General features: G+C 45.2%; 2 protein-coding genes across 2 annotated transcripts; both read right to left on the reverse strand.

Annotated features, from left to right (window-relative positions):
• Positions 1 to 1,227: 1,227 nt before the first annotated feature.
• Positions 1,228 to 11,056, reverse strand: LOC306935603 (chemerin-like receptor 1). Its single transcript, XM_079518700.1, has 4 exons — positions 11,034 to 11,056; positions 7,988 to 8,270; positions 2,353 to 2,721; positions 1,228 to 1,766 (listed from the first exon to the last, which is right to left on the reverse strand). Exons 2-4 carry the CDS (start codon positions 8,234 to 8,236, stop codon positions 1,314 to 1,316), a joined length of 1,071 nt encoding a protein of 356 aa, XP_079374826.1. The 5' UTR covers positions 8,237 to 8,270; positions 11,034 to 11,056; the 3' UTR covers positions 1,228 to 1,313.
• Positions 11,057 to 13,608: 2,552 nt separating this feature from the next.
• LOC306934130 (chemerin-like receptor 1) lies at positions 13,609 to 22,585 on the reverse strand (the record flags this gene model as incomplete). Its single annotated transcript, XM_079516614.1, has 4 exons — positions 13,609 to 14,592; positions 16,343 to 16,693; positions 20,132 to 20,365; positions 22,568 to 22,585. The coding sequence occupies 4 exons, from the start codon at positions 22,583 to 22,585 to the stop codon at positions 14,119 to 14,121; spliced, it is 1,077 nt and encodes a 358-aa protein (XP_079372740.1). The 3' UTR covers positions 13,609 to 14,118.
• Between the last annotated feature and the right edge of the window lie 238 nt (positions 22,586 to 22,823).

Here is a 22,823-nt window from a genome sequence, read left to right on the forward strand (position 1 = left end):
GAGTTGAAAGTAGCTGGCTTTAACGACGGAACGTTGAGCGGAAGGTTTACAGCACAACGTAGCACAAAGACCTCTCTCTGTTACATGTGTTTATTGACAGTATGAACAGTAGCATTAGTAATAAAGACAGACTCACTGCTTATGGTGTTGCTCTACTCTATTACAGAGCACATTTAAAAACATGCATAACAGTATGTGTGTGTGTGTGTGTGTGTGTGTGTGTGTGTGTGTGTGTGTGTGTGTGTGTGTGTGTGTGTGTGTGTGTGTGTGTGTGTGTGTGTGTGTGCGTGCGTGCGTGCGTGCGTGCGTGCGTGCGTGCGTGCGTGCGTGCGCATATCAACCCCTCTTCACTGGAGGAACTCGCTTCCTGTCGTGACCTCTGGCGGTCTCGCTCCGCACAGGGAGTGCAGTATATGGAAAGCCAGCGCACACAACATCATGCAGCAAAGCGTGCAAAGAGGCACGCACACAAAGCCACCCCTGTTCCCCCAGTACCGCTTTTATATGCCCGGTCTGCAACTGGACTGTGGAGCCTGGATCGGACTATACAGACACCAGAAGACTCACAAATAGGAGAAGATGGTCATCATCGGACATGATGGACAAGCACAAGCGTGTGTGTGTGTGTGTGTGTGTGTGTGTGTGTGTGTGTGTGTGTGTGTGTGTGTGTGTATATATATAATTTTTTTTACACAATGTCCTAGTTATTTTTATTTATGAAATGATATATAATGTATTATTAGAAATGTTAATAGTATTATAAAAAAATCACACCCACTGGTCTAATCATCGTACATCATCAAGAATGGTGGTCCCTTATTGGCCAAGGGTTCCCACCGACACGGCGACATACATATGCCGATTTGCTCAGACACATAAACGTAAATTCTCCATTCATTGTTAATGGCATTTAATGTTTGTGTTCAGACAACACAAACATTAAACACTATACTGTTTATAGGAGGGGCTAGCGCCCCTCAAAAAAATAGACCATGGGGGGATGCTATCTATTAGATGTCCGTAATGAAATCAATTCAAAAATATGTAGGCCTAATATATTTAATAATCCATATTCCATATGGATTATTAATTAATTACATCCTGTCAGCACATTACTACAGGGGACATACAAATAATTACTAATATATATGGAATATGGATTATTAAATATCACAGACCTATTGAATTATATTTCCAAAACTGCTCGGGATTACCCAGAATTAAGTCATGTTTCTCTGGAGAGGAGAAGTCTGGAGCTCTCTGGTTGCCCCCACGACCAGACTACGGATAAGCGGTTGAAGATGGATGGAGACCTATTCTTTATCAGAAAGGGGAAGGTCTGCGGGCGGCTCGGACCGAGGCTCCTCCTCTTCGGCGAAGGCGCTCTCCAGCACCTCCAGAACGGACTCTTTATTCCGGAGGTCCCGCCCCACGGTGGCGTACAGCAGCGGGTTGAGGCAGCGGTACAGAGCCAACAGCCAGCTGGCCACGTTAAACCAGACTGCGGGCACTGAGTCGAAGAACGACATGACGTGATAGTGAGCGGAGCACAGGAAGAAGGAGGCCGTGACGGCCGCCCTGACGCTGAAGGGCCGACCAAGCGGCGAGCGACGGCCGCCGCCGCCACCGGCTGCCGGCGAGCCGCCATTCCTCCTCCTCCAGAGAATGACGGCGTAGCAGGAGACGGTGACGACGAGAGGCACCACGAACCCCAGGAGGGAGTAGGTGACGTTCAGGACGTTCAGGGCCCGTTCGTTCAGCCGAATCTGTAAAATATGTTTTAGAATGCAAAAAAATATAAATGTAATTATTCTGAATTTGTCCATATCTCATTCAATGCTAGTCAACCACTTTTCATAGCAGCAATGTGCCAATCCTAACTCAACAGCTGACCTGACTTGCTCCATGCTTGAAATCACTCTGTCAGCAAATGTGTAATTGTGTAACTATTTGTGTGTTGCCTTATGTTTAGAACTTTGTTATCCTTACATAACCATTTGTGACCAGTCAAAACTGAGAGACTGCCATCGTGCAAATTCCAGCTTTTCACCAGAGGAGAAAAACCTTATAGCCGTTATAGGTCGAAACATGTTGGATTAGTAAAGTATCTTCTCCTCTTTTTAAACTTTGATCTCCTTCTTTTTTATTTGATGTCTTATTAATTTATCCCGACTGATACAGGTGCACCTTTTTACTATTTTAACATTTGTTTTTACTTCGGTGAGCACCTGGTTGTCTCTTTGCCTCTGCCTACTGTAGCACACCAGTATGTTCTGTTTTCATCATGATCTCTCAATAAAACGTTGTCAATCCTTCATCTTTGGAATATTATATATTTTTTCCATTACAAACCACAGAGGGGGAGGGTTCGTAGAGTAGAGCGTCAGAGTAGAGCGATGAGGAGTTGGAGAAGACGACGGTGCATTTGGTGGTGTTCTCCCCGTAGCGGCTGGACGGAGTGTCCAAGGCGAAGAACAGAGGCGAGCTGAGGACCGCGGCCAGCGCCCAGACCACCGCCGTGCTCACGTAAGACGCCTTCCTCCTCCAAGCACCGCAGCGGCGGTTCATCTGGACCCACGCCGATGATGGCCACGCCACGGAAACACACCTGTCGACGCCGATGACCACCAGAAGGTAGACGCTGGCGAACATGGTCAGAGAGTCCATGGTGAAGTACAGCTTGCACATGACCCTGCCCAGAGGCCAGTGGTAGTCCAACGCCTGTGTGGTGGGAAAAAACAAAATCATATAGCAAATCATTGTGGTATTGATTAATTTAATGTATTAGTAGATGAAACTTGTAACCTTCTACAAGGGGCCTTGATGATCATCACCTGTTCACTAATGGAATGAACACACCATTGTGGAAAGTTTAAATGAGTTTATTGAATGAAGAGAAGAGTGGAGGGAGTGGGGCGTGGGTTCCGGGGGAGTCGCCGACCCTGGAGTCTTTGGGGAGGGGGTCGTGTGGCGGTCAGCTCGCGGCACACGAGGACTTGATCCCCCCGTGGGAACTTGGAAGGAAGGGAGGAGTTGGGAGAGTGAGGGAGGAGGGGATGGAGCAGTGGGGATGCTGCTGGGCCTGAGGCGGTGATGGGGATGGAGGAGGGATACAAATAGCATAGAGGATTCTGGGTGGTTTTGGGCGGGTATAAGTAGGCTCAGGTAGATTGGCGTGTTGGGCGGAGAGTGTTGTGAAGGGCAGGATCAAGGTGTGTCCCTCTGCCTCCTGAACATCTGTTGTTCCAACTCCATTTCTTCCATGGCAAACTCAGACAGACAGCCGAGTCGTGAAAAACTATTTCAAACATACCGAGTATTACCGACTGAGTGAGAGTCAACTATATAGAATAAAGTCCATGTAAGGAATGGAGTGACCTCTGTGTACGTCTCTGTGACAGTATTTAGTTGGGAGTTCTGGGGGAAGCTCAGGAGGGAGACACAAGTCTCTCTCTGGTGTTTGACATCCAGAGGCGGCCGTAGGAATCTTGAGGCCTGTTTCATGACAAAATGAAGCCCCATATGTACCTGATGATGACATAATTATTCTGTTGATACAGTATTGACATAGTTTTGAATGTTCAATATCGCTCGCAGCCATTACTCTCGACAATTACGCAGCAACAACACCTCACTGGCAGCGGTGGCCGAACGGATAGCGGCGCGGTCTAGATACCGGAAGGTTCCCAGTTCGAATCAGCCGTCCGACACGTTAAAATTACCACCGCTGAAATGCCCTTGAACAAGGCATCAACCACTACGATGAAATGTGTTCTATGAGCAGGGCCTGGCTGGAAACAAGTTCTTGAGCTTAGCCCAGATACCCTGGGTAAATATAGATTTCATTTCATTTCATTTCACGTCGTCCCTTCACAATAAAGTGTCTCCCATTTACCTCCCAATGCTACGCATTTTACTCAGGTTATTAACAGGAAATAGGTGTAACTTTAACATTGTGGGAGAGAGCAAGGCAGCGAGTGAGTGAGAGAAATACATGGATGAATACACATGGATGAAAATACATGATGAAAATGTATGATGAAAGTACGTGGATGAAAATACGTGATGAAAGTAAGTGGATGAAAATACGTGATGAAAGTACGTGGATGAAAATACGTGATGAAAGTAGGTGATGAAAGTATGTGATGAAAATACATGGATGAAAGTAGGTGGATGAAAATACGTGATGAAAGTACGTGGATGAAAATACGTGGATGAAAATACGTGGATGAAAGTAGGTGATGAAAGTATGTGATGAAAATACATGGATGAAAGTAGGTGGATGAAAATACGTGGATGAAAGTATGTGATGAAAATACGTGATGAAAATACGTGGATGAAAGTATGTGATGAAAATACGTGGATGAAAGTATGTGATGAAAATACGTGATGAAAATACGTGGATGAAAGTACGTGGATGAAAATACGTGATGAAAATACGTGGATGAAAGTATGTGATGAAAATACGTGGATGAAAGTATGTGATGAAAGTATGTGATGAAAATATGTGGATGAAAGTATGTGATGAAAATACGTGGATGAAAGTATGTGATGAAAATACGTGATGAAAATACGTGGATGAAAGTATGTGATGAAAATATGTGGATGAAAGTATGTGATGAAAATACGTGGATGAAAGTATGTGATGAAAATACGTGATGAAAATACGTGGATGAAAGTATGTGATGAAAATACGTGGATGAAAGTATGTGATGAAAATACGTGATGAAAGTATGTGATGAAAATACAGGATGAATGTATGTGATGAAAATACAGGATGAAAATACATGTAGCCCATCTGATCCCCGTAATATTAGAGGAAGTTGTGAAGCAATTAATCCCCAATATTAGCACTTAACTAAAACCATAAACAATACTACTTAAAGTGAAAACCTTGGAATTGATTTAGACAGACACCAGGATATATAATTGAAATACTTTAGAATAATGTAAATTAGGCCAAAAGGTAATTGGATTTAGGGAATAGGGGAAAAGTAAAATACAATAAATAACATCCAGCCTTTAAAGTAAAACACCTTTAAATAATACATTTACCTAAGCCGGCATCTAATTAAAAACAAACAAAACAAACCCCACCCACATTGCAGGCCTGTTTTTAGTGCATCCAGAAGATGGCGTCCTTGGCGGGAGATTTACTCACAGTTCAGGAGAACGTTCTTACTACTTTCCAAACAGTTCCAGCATGAAACGTGATGATCCGATGACTAGTCAAGCCTCCAGACCTCGCTCTAGTGTCTTTACAGGATTGAATAAGTCTCTGAAATCCGTCACCTAATGTGAGGACCCCTCACTCTCTCCTCTGAAACAGCCGCTTGCTGGTTTAGCAACACTGCCGCACCGGCTCGCTGTGGCTAACTAGCCGGCCACGCTGATTAACACTGTGCGTCCGTCTGGAACAAAGCAGCTAGCTTAGTTAACTAGCTACAAACTCTAGTTGTTCCAGAGCAGGGCCGGTTCTAGGGGGGGGCAGGGGTGGGCATAGCCCACCAAACGTGCGTCCTGCCCACCCAATGTGGGTTTGACACCCCACCCTCGCCGGCGGAGTCGCCCCCCTTCAGGGGCGGCGCTGGGGGGGGCTTGCGGGGGCTATAGCACCTCCAACCTACCAGAAGGATGCAGCAGGTTCATCTACGCAGATGACCTAGCCATGACAACGCAGCAGCATACCTTCCCAGAAGTGGAGTCAACCCTGGAACAAGGACTGACAGATATGTCCACATACTATCTGGAAAACCACCTGCGTCCAAACCCCGGGAAGACACAAATCTGCAGCTTCCACCTTAAAAACAAGGAGGCCAAACGGGAGCTCAACGTAATCTGGGACGGAATAAGGCTTGAGAACCACCAGCACCCGGTCTACCTGGGAGTGACCTTAGACCGTACCCTCAGCTACAAAGAGCACATCCAGAAGACGAGAGCCAAGGTGTCCACCAGGAACAACCTCCTGCGCCAATTAACTAACTCAAAGTGGGGAGCTCACCCAAGCACGCTGCGCACAACGGCACTAGCCCTGTGCTTTTCTACTGCCGAATATGCCTGCCCTGCATGGTATAAATCAAGTCATGCACGCAAAATAGACCCTATCCTCAACGAGACCTGCAGGATAATGACTGGGTGCATCAAAACAACCCCCATACCCTGCCTCTACGCCCTCTCTGGAATCGCCCCCCCTGACATCCGCAGAGCAGTCGCCGCCAAAGCCGAGCGCACAAAGCAGGCCCATGACAACCGGCACTCACTGCACGAACACTTTGCCCCCCAAAAACGGCTCAGGTCCAGAAGCAGCTTCCTGGATACCACTGCAGAACTGGAGACCACACCATCTGTCGCCAGGACCGCGGAGTGGCACAGCCAGTGGAGCAGCATGGGTAGCCAGACAACCCAGTGGACAGAGAGAGGCATCACCCCAGACGAATGTCTTGCGACTGGCCATGATCAATCTTGGGCCGTCTGGAAAACCCTGAACCGTCTGCGGGTCGGCGAGGGACGCTGCAAGGCATCCATGAAGAAGTGGAAACTGACTTTTTCTGGTGCATGTGTGTGTGGCGAACCACAAACAATGGACCACATCATGGGATGTATCTCTGCTCCACAATGCACTGGAGATGACCTGGCCGAACCAAATGCCGCTGCACTCGCCTGCGCCAACCACTGGAAAGACGTGATATAGAGGATGGCCAGACACGACGAAGAAGCACCTCCAAAAATCCCATAGCACCCCTGTAGCACCCCCAAGAAATTCTCAAACAAAATGTACATTTTTCCCCCACTTAACGCGCGATAACGCACGGAGAGAGACGCATTCATGTGAATGCAGGCAGTCAGTGAGCCCCGCCTCTCTCCCCACTCTCTCTCCCAGTGACTCGTCCGTCAGCCTGTGCAGGACCGGTGCGCAGAGTGTAGCCTACCAGTGTGGGCTGGGCAGTTGAGCTGTGAGCACTCGAGTCGTCGCGTTCGTTGGGCTCGTTATTAATTCGTTTGCTCCACAATGTGTTATTTGCAATAAAGCAAGCATTCTCCCATGTTGATAAGAGTATTTAAAACTTGAAAAGCAGTGGTTCTGATTGAACCAGTGGTCCGGGGACCACCAGTGGTCCCTGAGGGGGTTCCAGGTGGTCCCCAGCTAAATGATGGAGAGTTGGTAACCAAATTAACCCTTATAAATCTTTAACTCTTGAGAGTGTAAAATGAAACCAAGTGTGTCCATTTGGTTCAATTTTACACTCAAGAGTTGAATAATTGTTAAACAGCTGCATTACTTAAGTTAATTTAAGTCTACACAATTAGAGAACTTAGAAAACATGTTATTTTGATCAACATGGCCTGTTATCTCTCCTAATGGTAGGCCTAACAACAAAAAAATCGTCCCGCATAGCGGGACATAGCACCTCCATTATTAGTCAAGCTCCCTTATAGCTCCCCCAGTAAAAATGGTCTGGAGCCGCCACTGCCCCCCTTACAATTCTGTCTGCCCACCTGAGTGGGGCTGGCTAAATCCGGCCCTGTTCCAGAGACCCCCCAGAAGCTAAGATTTGAGTTAAAAACGTTCGCTCTGAAAGAATATATATTCAAAGATTTGCGCCACATTTTCAAATTTTTCAAAAATAGCAGATCTACAAGCTTGTAGCTGGGTGGGGCATGGATCTCCAACTTCTTGTAGATCTGCTATTTTCGAAAATGGTGCAAATCTTTGAATATATACTTTCAGAGTGAATGTTTTTAACTCAAATGTTTGCCTCTGGGGGGGTCCCTGGAACGACTTATTTTCAGATTGGGGTCTGCGGCCAAATACCGATAATTCTGGGGGTCCTTGACATGAAAAGAGGTTGAGTACCACTGACATATAGAAACAGAAGGTTTTCAGAAAACTGTCAGGATTTAGAAGCCTTTTTTTTTTTAGAATCGGCTTCAGGTCTAAAAAGGATTTTAACTTGTGTATAGTTAACAAGGAAAACTTATATTATACCAGGTGCATGATGCCCAGCGGCAGCGTGGCAGCGAACAGGAGGTCAGACACCGCCAGGTTGAGGAACCACACTGTGCTGGCGGTCCTCTTCAGCTTGAAGGCCGTGGCCCAGACCACCACGCCGTTCCCCAACGCGCCTAAGACAAATACCAGGCTGTAGACCACGATGGTGTCCAGGGCCAGGGAACGGAACTGGTACCCTGGGTCTCTGTCTTCCTCCTCTGAGCTGTTAAGACCAGACAGATCCATCGCGTTGTTGTTGTTGATGGCGGTGGTGAGAGATCTGAAATGACAAAACAAAGAAACGTGATTTTTTACGTTCGGTAAAAAACGGTGGCCTAAAACTATTTCTGTAAGTGAAGACAGTATTGTAATATTATATAGCCTACATAATGCTTGATGATTCTCCCTCGTTTTTATTCATTCTGCATTAAAGGGCCACTTCACCCCTTTTGCAACCAGATCTTATTTTAATTATGTTTGGGAGACAAGAAACACTTTCCTGGGTTTTTTCTGTGGGTAAAATGTGTGTTTTTAGATATTTTAGTGTTTCAAAGTGTCCATGATCTCATGTAACCTGACTCCGCCAGATTGCGGCAGTATTGAGTTCACCAGTTCCCTCCTCCTGCCTGCATCTGGGATCTCTCAAGCAGAAACGATGAACACGGAAGCAGCGGGACAAACATAATTTCGAGTTGTAGTCTTGTTAGGTTGTGTTTACATTTGCGATGTGGCAGTGCCTCAATATGTCATAAGTCTCGCGTTGATCCCGCCTGAGAGTTCCCAGACTCTCCCTGCTGGCAGAATGCAAATGTTGTCCAGCAGGGGGAGTGGTTTCACCAGGCTAGATGCCATGGACACTGGGCTCACTTCCTTCCTGGACTACAATTCCCATAATGCTTTGGTGCACTGTTCCTCCTTGTGAATAGGGGGAGGGTTGTCTTACTGAGACAACATGTAGTCCATGACATCATGGAGCCCATGGACACTTTGAAATACTGAAATATATAAAAACACATATTACCCACATAGAAACCCCAGGAAAGTGTTTCTTGTCTCCCAAACATCATTAAAATAAGATCTGGTTGCAAAAGGGGTGAAGTGGCCCTTTAAGGTTTATTAAACCCCTTTGTGTTTTGGGGGAACAGAAACGATGCACATTTGAGACTTACATTATACTTACTATTGGAAAATAGCAGATCTGCAAGCTCATAGCGCGGCACTGAGTGACGCGCTACGAGCTTGTAGATCTGCTTTTTTTTTTCATCGTGAAAATGTGGCGCAAATCTTTTAATATTTGCTTCTGGGGGGGGGGGGGGGGGGGGGGGTGTCCCTGGAACAACATAGTTTCAGATGGGGGGGGTCAATTACATTTTACAATTTTTGGGGTCCTTGACATGAAATAGTTTGAAAACCACAGATATAGAAACATGAGGTGTTTCAGAAAACTGCGAGGATTTCGAACCTTTGTAGAACCTGGTCTCAGTCCTAAATGGGTCTATATTAAAAAAGACACGTGAAAGGGCTTCAACACTGTATGCAGTTAGTGGTGTGCACAGATGGACACTAGGTGGTGCTAGAGCACCTGCCCTTTGCCCTCTGGACAACCAATGTGCCCTTCTGAAAAGTACAGTGTACAGTATGACACTGTACATTGATCAAAAGCTTCTAATATATAAGGCAACCGGCCGGTTCCACGTGTTGCACAAGGTGCCCTTTTTTCACTTGAGCACCTGCCCCTCTAAATGTCTGTGCACGCCACTGACTGTATGTATGCACACAATGTTTTCAAGGAAAGGCACGCGGGCTGTGGTGCATCGTCCAACTCAAGCTGCACATTGACTGTAGATTCCCCTTGCAGCATGAGCACTAGCAGATGTACAAGCTCTGAGCTTGTAGATCTGCTATTTTCAAATGGCCGAATGACTGAAGTCAGTGTTTTTTTGTTTTACTGGACCGGTCTGTGAAGTTGCCCGAACGGCCAAGGCTCCAAAAACAGTCAGCGATGCTTTGTATGGATTTTATTTCTCCCACTCCAGCTCCAGTGCAGATATTCACAATAACAAAAATATCAAAGAGCAAAAATAATACTGGCCAAAAATCTAAAATAAAGAACTCAAAAATACTTAATGGCAAACTTAGGACAAAGGAAGAATAACAAAACTGAACTAGGCTACGCCCATGAAATGGGCCCTAGCAGCTATCTCACTGGGCTGTCAGCATGTTGCCTGCCCGAGCATAACTGACTAGCTCTGCCTGCAGTCTCCCTTTTATATGAGAGGATCCTACCACAAACAGAGAAGCAATTAAATCTAAACAGCTTATCTACAAGCTCACAGATATGATCCGCTGAACATGACTACATAACCACATAAATAGATGTTCTATTTTAGTCTAAACATTCTTTGGGTTTGCCATCATTTCCACCAATAATAGTAATACTTTCAACATTGTGGAACACCCCTACTCCTCAACAGTACTAGGCACCTTCCCCCCCCCGTCTTAAGCTGACTGGCTGAGCCCTGCTCTGGTTCAGCAGTTCAGAGTCTGACAGAAGAGTGCCAGCACTGGAGAGGCCATACCAGTGCCAATGAGCTAACCACAGGTTTCAATAAACAATAAACATTTGTACATCATTATGACACCTGAATATGTTGTGAATAAATAGTGAAATGCATTCATCATGCGTGCAATGTCCTTAATCAGAGTGTGTGTGTATGGCACGGGCTGCCCCGTGACACGGTCATTATCAAGAAATAACACACCGCTGAATTCAGCGATTGACCAATCAGAATCAAGCATTCAACCAAGCCGTGTAAATAATTAATACATTTATTTGCTTTTAAACTGCTCTGATGCCTCCTTACTGACCTAAGTGTCCCACTGAGCAATTGTCGACAAAATGCGGTATAAATAGTCTAAAAATGAAAGTTTTTTAGCAGTCTAGGCTTAGATTAGACGTTGAAACAACGTCGTTTCAACATCTATAGACGGTCTACATTTAGCCTGGCTAATCAAGGTCTAAAACAGCTAAAAAACAGCTCACCTCTCTCAGCGTGGTCAAGGCCGATGTCCAGCAGAGAACTGAATGTCCTGCTCAATGCGTGTGTGTTTCGGAAGGCGTCCGCCCCAGTGTCCCACCCAGTGCCTCCCCATAAGTGACAGACAGTCACACAGTCGCACATGCACGCACACACGCACGCATGCACACGAGCGAACAGGAAACGATGAAGGTTATGTAATGCAGAGACACAGACGCGTCTGACACATCACTACAAAAGAATGTGTGGGAAACAGGCCTTCTTTGTCCTTACCGGGGTTGGCACTTTAGGGATGGAGCTCCATGACTGATACCCTAAAAAAATCCGATAACAAGCTTATTAACACCTTAATTGCCCGGGACGTAGACTTCCATCCTTGAAAATAGTCCCGTCGGGTGCCCCGCACGGAGATTTCATAAATCCACTAGAGGGCGCTCTTCCGCATCAGGCCCGTTTAGATCCGTTGCCTGGTTCATATGAGGAAGGCCAGATATCACGTGATCAACACAGCACAAGCACACTCAAAACCAGGGACGTGAGAGTGTTAGAGGGGCAGGGGCTGAAATTCCATAAAAAAGAGGGCACTTTTGGAGAAAAATAGCAGATCTACAAGCTCTCAGCGCGTTGAGCTGCGACGCGTTGAGAGCTTGTAGATCAGCTATTTCCGGAGTGCAACCCAGCACTCGGGTAGTGGCGATGCGATGTACGACATGGATTTCTAAACAAATTTGTTCAACACAAAATACTGTGTTCAAGTTCAGGAGAAGCAATTGTCCTGAATGCTGGCTTGGGAAGGAGGGGCATTTGCATTTCTATCACCATAGTAAATGCTGCTTTCGTGGTCTGGAAGGGCATGTTGTTTTACAAACGGGTAAAAGGGCAGGGGCTGAAGCACCCTTTGATGTCTATGTGTGCACATCCCTGCTCAAAACCCACCTTTTTGGCCTGGGCGGTCCAGGACAGGGCATTTGGGCCCTAGGAACCTAGGCCGGTAAATCCAGTCTGACGGCGTGTCGCGGGTTCGAGTCCCGAGCCCGTCGGCCTTTGCCGCATGTCTCCCCCCCCCCCCCCCCCCCCCCATCTCTCTCCCTCAACAGGTAATCTTTAAAATAATGGTTAAAGTGGTTAAACGCTACAGTATAAGGTGACACAGACGCGTCCCCACTAGGTCTAAATGGGTTAATATGCCCTGACTGTTGTCAAGCTAGCTTCATACTTCATGCAGGTTTTTCAACAGGAAGAAAGCCTTAATTTATGATGCGTGCATATGTGTGGTGGTGTGTGGCATCACTGGCATGCCGAGGTTAGAGTGGAAACAGATCTGTATGTGTGATAATGTGTGTGAGATGAGATGAGATGAGATATACTTTATTAATCCCTGAGGGGAAATTGAAGCGTTACAACAGCATAATGTGACACATAGAAAGCTAAAACTACTGGACAGACAGAAGAACACAAAACAGACACAAATGGACATAACCACACAAGACCAGGACCACCAAGGACCATATGCCATTTGGGGGGGAGGCAGTTCTTATGCATTCGCATTGTATAGTCTGATAGCAGTTGGCATAAAAGAGAGTCTGTATCGTTCCGTGTGCATCCTCGGGGGGAGTGTGAGCCTACGCCCCCCCCCCCCCCCCCCCCCCCCAGCATACCACAGCATAAAGCAGAACACTGGCCACAACAGACTGACGACAGATTCATGAAGCATGGCGACATGTTAGAGGAATGGTTGTTGAGGGCTTTGTATGTGATGGTGAGGATTTTAACCCGTTTAGGCCTGATTAAAACAATGTCTTCAAAATATTGACAGTTTTCTGAAAAACCTTATGTTTCTGTATCTGTGGTGCTCAATATTTAATGTCAAGGACCCCCAAAAAGCACTAAAGAATAAGACCATTTATGTTCAATTTGGACCCCAACAATGGAGGGGTCCAGCAAACATAACGTAAAATATCTAAACAATGATACCAGCACAAATTATACAATGTACAGCACAATGTAGCACAAATACATCACTAAAGAATGACACCAATTGTATTCATGTGTTCGTGATATGGCGTGCTAGCTTCACTGATAGGTCTGGACCACCAGTTCAGCTGGACAGAAAAAATAATGACGACTCAAAATGTCCTGTAAAATGCATTCAAGTTCAACTAATACAATCATGACTGGACCTTTTCTCTACTAGTTGCTAGTTTCTCTAATAATTGCTGCAATTATTCATCATTCATCAAAATGATTTGATGAATGATGTGGAAACATAGGTAGGCCTACCTCTCTCTGTTACATGAGTTTATTGACAGTATGAACAGTAGCATTAGTAATAAAGACAGACTCACTGCTTGTGGTGTTGCTCCACTCTACTATATATGATTACAGAGCACATTTAAAAACATGCACACAGTATGTGTGTGTGTGTGTGTGTGTGTGTGTGTGTGTATTCTTTTTCTTTTACACAATGTCCTAGTTATTTGTATTTATGAAATTATAATTGTGCATTATTAGAAATGATAATGGTCCTTTTTTGGTTCCAAAAATCACACCCGTGTGAAGTGATCTAATGATCACTTAACTGGTCTAATCATCATAGTAAATCATCATCAAGAATGGTGGTCCCTTATTGGCCAAGGGTTCCCAACTCCCACCGACATACCGGCTGATTTGCTCAGACACATATGACGTGAATTCTCCATTCATTGTTAATGGCATTTAATGTTTGTGTTCAGACAACACAAACATTAAACACTATAGCCGTTTATAGGAGGGGCTAGCACCCCTCAAAAAATAGGCCATGGGGGGATGCTATCTATTAGAAGGCCTAATATATTTAATAATCCATATTCCATATTGATTATTAATTCATTACATCCTGTCAACACATTACTACAGGGGACATACAAATAATTACTAATAGATATGGAATATGGATTATTAAATATCAGACCTATTGAATTATATTTCCAAAACCTGCTCGGGATTACCTAGAATGAAGTTACTAATGTTTCTCTGGAGGGGAGAAGTCTGGAGCTCTCTGGTTGCCCCCACGACCAGACTACGGATAAGCGGTTGAAGATGGATGGAGACCTATTCTTTATCAGAAAGGGGAAGGTCTGCGGACGGCTCGGATCGAGGCTCCTCCTCTTCGGCGAAGGCGCTCTCCAGCACCTCCAGAACGGACTCTTTATTCCGGAGGTCCCGCTGCACGGTGGCATACAGCAACGGGTTGAGGCAGCGGTACAGAGTCTCCAGGCAGCCGGCCACATTCCACCAGACCGCGTAGAATGTGTCAAACCCGCCTTCCTCTGCGGGCGCTGTGTCGAAGAACGACTGGACGTGATAGGGAGCGAAGCACAGGAAGAAGGAGGCCGTGACGGCCGCCCTGACGCTGAAGGGCCGACCCAGCGGCGAGCGACGGCCACCGGCTGCCGTCGAGCCGCCGTTCCTCCTCCTCCAGAGAATGACGGCGTAGCAGGAGACGATGACGACGAGAGGCACCACGAACCCCAGGAGGGAGTAGGTGACGTTCAGGACGTCCATGGCCCGTTCGTTCAGCCGAACCTGTAAAAGATGTTTTAGAATGCAAAAAAATATAAATGTACTTATTCTGCATTTGTCGATATATCTCATTCAATGCTAGTCAGCCACTTTTCACAGCAGCAATGTGCCAATCCTAACTCAACTACAGCTGTCAATCTAACAGCTGACCTGACTTGCTCCATGCTTAAAATCAGTCTGTCAGGAAATGTGTAATTGTGTAACTATTTGTGTGTCGACCTTATCTTTAGAATATATACTTACATGACCATTTACTATAGAGCGTCGCAGTCCCGCCCCCTACCATGGACCAGGAAATTAAACCCAATGCATTTTTCCCATAGACATTTCTTAAAGTATTTATTTAAAGACGGTTACGCCGCGGACAAAGCCAACTCGAGTTGTGACAACTCATGACAACAATATTTTGGACCATTTCTTAAAGTATTTATTTAAAGACGGTTACGCCGCGGACAAAGCCAACTCGAGTTGTGACAACTCATGACAACAATATTTTGGACCAAACAAATAATTACAAAGAAGAAAAACAACAAAACAAGTGTTGTAACCTGCCGTTTTTTTCTTCTTTCTAATTATTTGTTCGGCCCAAAAAATTGTGTTTGTTGTCATGATTTGTCACGACTCGAGTTGGCTTTGTCCGCGGCGTAAACGTCTTTAAATAAATACTTTCTGAAATGTCTATGAGGAAAATGAACGGAGAATCATTTCCTGGTCCAGGGTCGGAGGCGGGACTGCTACGCTCTATAGGATCTCTGTTAAGAGAGTGGACTATAAGGACGGTCTGAGAAGGGGGTTGGGGGAAGGCTTGAGCCCAGGGGGGCCGTTTGGCTCCTCTGAGGGCATGGAGAGAGAACTGGTCTAGACTAGCACACCAGTATCAGCCCTGATGAAGACACATGTTGTATCTTCTCCTCTTTTTAAACTTTGATCTCCTTCTCTTTTTATCTGATGTCTTAGGAATTTATCCCGACTGATACAGGTGCACCTTTTTACTATTTAAGTCACAAAGTGACTTTGGTCACTTATTGTTTTTGTGTTTTTTTTCTTCTTCTGCTTCTTCTCCTTCTTCCGCCAAAAATAGCTGTTCTGGTTGAGCCGTGCAGTCGGTTTTCGCGAAACGCGGTAATCTTGTAGAGGTTGTCAGTTAAAGTACAACTTCTCAAATGTATAATAGATGGTAGAGGGTCATGCCAAATAGCATTGAAAGCAGTCTTACTCCAATAGGTCAAAGGGGGGCGCTATGGCAATTTTTTGAAAATGAAACCTTTGAACAGGCATAACTCATGCCTCGTTTGTCCAAAAGTCATGGCACTTGTTTCCACTTGTTCCTTGACTCATGGGGAACACATGTGTCACTTTGATCAGTAAGCTCCGCCCTCAGATCTTCTGCCACTTTGAGCAGTTTAAAAAACGCTTAAACCTGATTTTCTGCTTGTTTTTTTTTTTAGCAATTTGCATGAAATGTCCATTGTCTCTGTGTAGCTCAGTCAAGTCAGTAGAGCTCTTGTCTTTGGACCACAAGGTTGTGTGTTCAAATCCGGGTACTGTCAACTCAGCTCGTCAGTCTTATTTGTGCATATTGTTCTTATTGTCTTCTTTCTTGGTCCCGCCTTATCACTGCTTGCAGCTATATTTTAACATTTGTTTTTGTCTTTGCCTCTGCCTAGCACACCAGTATGTTCTGTTTTCGTCATGATCTCTCAATAAAACATTGTCAATCCTTCATCTTTGGAACATTATATATTTTACAAACCACGGAGGAGGAGGGGTCGTAGTAGTCGTCAGAGTAGAGCGATGAGTTGGAGAAGACGACGGTGCATTTGGTGGTGTTCTCCATGGACGGAGTGTCCAAGGAGAAGAACAGAGGCGAGCTGAGGACCGCGGCCAGCACCCAGACCACCGCCGTGCTCACGTAAGACGCCTTCCTCCTCCAAGCACCGCGCCAGTTCATCTGGACCCACGCTGATGATGGCCACCCCATGGAAACACACCTGTCGACGCCGATGACCACCAGAAGGTAGACGCTGGCGAAATTGGTCAGAGAGTCCACAGTGAAGTACAGCTTGCACATGACCCTGCCCAGAGGCCAGTGGTAGTCCAACTCCTGTGTGGTGGAAAAAACAAAATCATATAGACGAATTCAGAAACGGGTCTCATGGTCGCAGCTTACGTATTTCCTGTAGGCGGACTCAACATAGCTGCAGGGTTTAAAACCACACCAGGCGCACCTCTTCTACTACAGTGAACCGTAGAGTGACTGATGTTAATCTGCCTCAAACGTTACTCTTACCTGCTTTTTACTAACACTAACATTAAAGATGCCCAGAACATCGAGATGAACCTGTGTAGTTTATGGCTGCTCCAACAGTAGTGGCAACATTCCAACAAAAAAAAAAAATGTCAAATTATCTACCGCGGTGGCTGAGACCAGAGCCATTGAGTAATGGTTGAGACGAAGCAGTGAAAGGTCCTGAAAGATACATAACGTCAGTCTTACCCAATACCAAATATTTCTGTTTTATGAACACAAGGCTGCTGTACTTTATACCTCATACTTTAAATGCTTAGTATGTCGAGTCCGCCTACAGGAAATACGCAAGCTGCTACCATGAGACCCGTTTCTGAATTTGTCTATAGCAATCATTGTGGTATTGATTAATTTAATGTATTAGTTAGTGATGCACCGAATATTCGGCCGCAGATAATATTTATTTTTTGCCATAGATCAGGTAGCTTTAAGGTACGGCCATGACAGCAATGGTAGGAAAAAAGATATATAATATTAATCATATTCGGTTTCGGCCAAGAATTTCCCTTTCGGTGCATCCCTAGTATTAGTAGATGAAACTTGTAACCCTCTGCAAGGGGCCTGTTATGACCTGTTCTTCCATGGAAAACTCCTCACAGACAGCTGAGTCGCGCAAAACTATTTCAAACATACTGACTGTGTGAGAGTCAGTGACTAAATTTGACTGAGGGGCTGCCATTGGATTTTTTTTTAATTTTCGTTTTTTTAGGGAATCATAGCTTCAAATTGACATATTGGTTGTTCAGTTTGACCCACCAGTTTTGGAGATATGGCTTATAGAGTAATGTCCTGCAGAGAAACAGCGAGTTGAGAAAACAGGCTTGCAAGGTTCACTTCTGTGGACTCTAACATTACACCTAGCTACATGTTTAAGCATTTATTTCATATTTACATGTCGATTTCAGCGCTGACATTTATTTCAGACATGCTCTAGTATGTGAAGAGTCTGCCTGTGCTACTTTAAAAAAATAGGTTTTCCTCCTCTGGTGAAAAGAGTTTTCGCGATGGCAGGCTCTCAGTCAAATCTGGTCCAGTGACCTCTGTGACAGTATAAGGTGTTGGGGGTTCTGGGGGAAGCTCAGGAGTCAGGCACAAAGTCGCTCTCTGGTGTATGACATCCAGGGGCGGCCTTAGGAATCTGGAGGCCCGTTTCATGACAGAATGAGGCCCATGATGACATAATTATTCTGTTGATACAGGCGTATCGACACATAGTTTTGACTGTTCAATATCACTCGCAGCCATTACTCTCGACAATTACGCAGCGACAACACCTCTCCTCATCCTGTCCTCATCCTTCTGTAGGATTCTTGATGTGATATTTGCAGAATGAGAAACAGGGAGACTCAGGTTGTAACGTCTCTTCAGTAAACATGGTTTATTAGAAAAAGGTTACAAGTCAATCTGGCTGTCCGGTGCGAGGAACCACCCCATTCGACTGGTATCATGTATTGAATCGGCGAAATCATCCGTTATCAGCACGTTTGAATTGTGCCAAAATGTCCATACTGGCATCCTCACTGTTCAGTATGTCATTATCTGCGATTGTAGCATTGTCATTATCACTGATGTCCTGACGGAGGCGCGCCGTGTCTGGTGGCCATGAGCTACGTGAGGCACCGCCGAGCGAGGCGCTAGCCGAGCGAGTCGCCGTGCCGAGCGTTGCGAAGGCCACCAGACCCGACTCAGCGCCGTCCGAGTTACGTCCTGATAGGCAGAGAATAGTATATATTAGTAGCTCCTAGTTCCATGCACCGACAATAGTTGGAAATGACACGTCCACCAGGGGGAAACCTTGACCAGGCTATGTGGTGAGGATAACAGTATGGACATTTTGGCACCATTCAAACGCGATATTCGCCGTTCCAATGCAGAGATAACGGTCGAATCCGCTGGAGGAACAGGGCCATCCGAGTTCAGTTGCTGTACATCTCTCACTCACAGCTGCACTGGCGCTCTGATAAACCCACATTAAGAACAAGAAGTCAATAACACCACACATCACACTAAAAGTAGCCTACTTAATTATAGTTTTATACAGTGAACTGCTGCACGTGCACTGTCAATCAGCGCAATGCGTTGTGAGCTTGTAGATCGGCTATCGCGGACTTACGCTGCATTATAAAACCCAGACCCACAATAATAAGAACACTTCAGTTATGTATTTGCAGTTTCTGCACTGTACAAATCCAACTTTGTTTAGTGTGGTAATAATGCTCCCGCAGTATTTAAATTGTTTTTATTGCGGACTGCGGAGCCCCTGAGACGTCAGTTCTGTCAGAGGAGAGCCTAGAGTGGTAGCCTACTCGGTGTGTGTGTGTGTGTGTGTGTGTGTGTGTGTGTGCACAGCTGCACTGCATAATAATTAGAAGAGAGAGAGAGAGAGAGAGAGAGAGAGGACGAGAGTTTAGGCGCGGAGCGAGAGAGCTAGAATGTAAAACACATTGTTTCAAAGTCTTTATAGTTTTTACCATTTTTTAGTGTGCCTGTGTGTGTGTGTGTGTGTGTGTGTGTGTGTGTGTGTGTGTGTGTGTATTGTCACGTCACTATGGAGCAGACAGCAGCATGCTGCCGCGCTGCTGGCGTGAATTATATCACAATTTTTCAAAAATAGCAGATCTACAAGCTCGTAGCCGGGTCGGGCATGGATCTCGAACTGACTCCGTGCTCTACAGCCCGGTCTAGTTGTAGACCGGTCTAGTCTACAATTGAAGTTGATTCCTGACATTAGAGTCCTGCATCTTCCTCATCTGTTTAACTTGTGTATAGTTAACAACGAAAACCTATATTACAGTGGTTCCCAAAGTGAGGTGTGTGACGCATAGCCAGTGAATTATGGTGATATGTGAGCTTACCATAATCACAGTAATCCACTAATCCTTAATCATATTCCATCATTCAAGGGCCTTTGGATAGAAATGAAACAGACTCCATGCAGTCACTTTCAGTTAGAGTGCTGCAGAGGCTGAGTGTCTGTGACCAGCTGAGGGTCGTTGATGCTTAATTGATGCATCAAGGAAGGCAATTATGTGTCTGCACTGTCAAATAGGTATTCCAGTCTACTCTAAGATGGCATCTTAAATAAATGTTGTGAAAATGTGTTGTGACTTTGATTGAAAAGTTTCAAATAGTTCCAATGGCATCTAAATGTAAGGTAGCAAATATGCTTATCGGTGTTGGAAAAAATGATTCCCCCCCAAGGGGTACCTGGGGGGAACCCCTGTTCTATTATACCTGGTGCATGATGCGCAGCGGCAGGGTGGCAGCGTAGAGGAGGTCAGACACCGCCAGGTTGAGGAACCACACTGTGCTGGCGGTCCTCTTCAGCTTGAAGGCCGTGGCCCAGACCGTTCCCCAACGCGTTCCCCAACGCGGCCAACACAAAGACCAGGCCGTAGACCACGTAGCACATGATGTCCAGGGAACGGAACAGTCTGAGCTGGTACTCTTCTCTGGAGTCTTCCGCCTCTGAGCTGTTGAGACCAGACAGATCCATCACGTTGTTGTTGTTGATGTTGTTGTGGTCGTGGTGGTTCTGAAATGACAAAACAAAGAAACGTGATTTTTTTACGTTCTGTAAAAAACGGTGGCCTAATAATATTTCTGTAAGTGAAGACAGTATTGCAATACATAAATGATAATGTTTGATGATTCTCCCTCGTTTTTATTCATTCTGCATTAAAGGGCCACTTCACCCCTTTTGCAACCAGATCTTATTTTAATTATGTTTGGGAGACAAGAAACACTTTCCTGGGGTTTTTGTGTGGGTAATGTGTGTGTTTTTAGATATGTTAGTGTTTCAAAGTGTCCATGATGCCATGGACACTGGGCTCACTTCCTTCCTGGACTGCAATTCCCATAATGCTTTGGTGCACTGTTCCTCCTTGTGAATAGGGGGAGGGCTGTCTTACTGAGACAACATGCAGTCCAAGGACAGTCTAAGAAGGATGAGACGCGAAGACCGTACGGGCGACGCCATGTTGCTTTGGAAGGAAAGAAACATGCGCAGTTGAGACCAAGGAAGCTGAACGCGGAAGTGTTGGCTGCATATAGCCCATTGCGCATGTTTCGTTCCTTCCAAAGCAACATGGGGTCGCCCGTACGGTCTTCGCGTCTCATCCTTCTTAGACTGTCCTTGATGCAGTCCAGGAAGTAAGTGAGCCCAGTGTCCATGACATCATAAAAATAAAAACACAATAAAACAATAAAAACACATATTACCCACATAGAAACCCCAGGAAAGTGTTTCTTGTCTCCCAAACATCATTAAAATAAGATCTGGTTGCAAAAGGGGTGAAGTGGCCCTTTAAGGTTTATTAAACCCCTTTTTGTTTTGGGGGAACAGAAACTATGCACATTTGAGACTTACATTATACTTACTGCTATTGGAAAATAGCAGATCTACAAGCTCGTAGCGCGGCACCAAGTGCCGCGCTACGAGCTTGTAACATATTGCAACATAACAGCTTGCAACATATTTTCAGATGGGGGGGGGGGGGGGGGGGGGGTCAATTACAGTACATATCATTTGTGGGGTCCTTGACATGAAATAGTTTGAAAACCACTGATATAGAAACATGGTGTTTCAGAAAACTGAGGATTTAGAAGACATTTGTAGAACCTAAATGGGCTAAGCATGGCCTATATTAAAAAGACACGTGGAAGGGCTTCAACACTGTATGCAGTGAGTGGCGTGCACAAATGGACACTAGGTGGTGCTAGAGCACCTGCCCTTTGCCCTCTGGACAACCAATGTGCCCTTTTGAAAAGTACAGTATACAGTATGTGGACCATGGTGACATTGATCAATTCTTGATAAAAAAAGGTTCTAATATATTATTTCTAAAATCTAAAATCTCACACTATTAAAGGGGAATTTCTTCCTAACCCTTTTTTTTTTACAAAGGTAAGTTGATAATTATGCTGAAAAAAAAAGATATAGGGGAGCTGGTCCTGGAGCTAGAGCTGCTGCTGGAGGGGTCTAACGCTAGAACTCCTATTCAATCGCGCAATTGGTTTTTGTTTACATCTGTTCTAGAAGATGTGACAGCAACACTCCATGCATTGTTGACACTGCACTCTTCCTGGTCTACGTGAGCTGACATTAGACCCCTCCAGGAGCAGCTTCATCTCCAGGACCATCTCCCCTGTATCTTTATTTATTTATTTTGGTCAATATACATAATTATCAACTTACTTTTGTAAAAAAAAAAGGGTTAGGGAGAAATTCCCCTTTAAGGCAACCGGTCGGTTCCACGCGCTGCAGAAGGTTCACTTGAGCACCTGCCCCTCTAAATGTCTGTGCACGCCACTGACTGTACTGTATGCACACAATGTTTTCAATGTTTCCAACTCAAACTGTACATTGACTGTAGATTCCCCTTGCAGCATGAGCACTAGCAGATGTACAAGCTCTGAGCTTGTAGATCTGCTATTTTCAAATGGCCGAAATGTATATAGGACTGAAGTGTTTTTTTCTCCTTTTTTTCCCCATTGTTTTACTGGGGCCCATGGAGCGGTCATTATCAAGAAATAACACACTGCTCAATTCGGCGATTGACCAATCAGAATCAAGCATTCAAATAAATACATTAATTTGATTTTAAACTGCTCTGATGCCATCCTTGATATACTGACCTAAGTGTATGTTAAAAAGTAAAAACAGCTCACCTCTCTCAGCGTGGTCATGGCCGATGTCAAGCAGAGAACTGAATGTCCTGCTCAATGCCCATGTGTGCGTGTTTGAGAGTCCGGCCGGCGCTCTATCGAGGGTGGGACAAATCCCAAACCTCGAAATGAACAACTGGAGTCGATCCAAAGACGTCGAGAGAAGAGGAGACAACATCAATGATGACACGTTAAGAGTTCAGAGAGAGCATCGTCAGACACAACAAAAATGATTAAAAAAATGGATTATGGAACACAT

Source organism: Electrona antarctica (genome assembly GCF_951216825.1).
Source record: "Electrona antarctica genome assembly, chromosome: 2".
In the NCBI taxonomy this organism is placed as follows: Eukaryota; Metazoa; Chordata; class Actinopteri; order Myctophiformes; family Myctophidae; genus Electrona; species Electrona antarctica.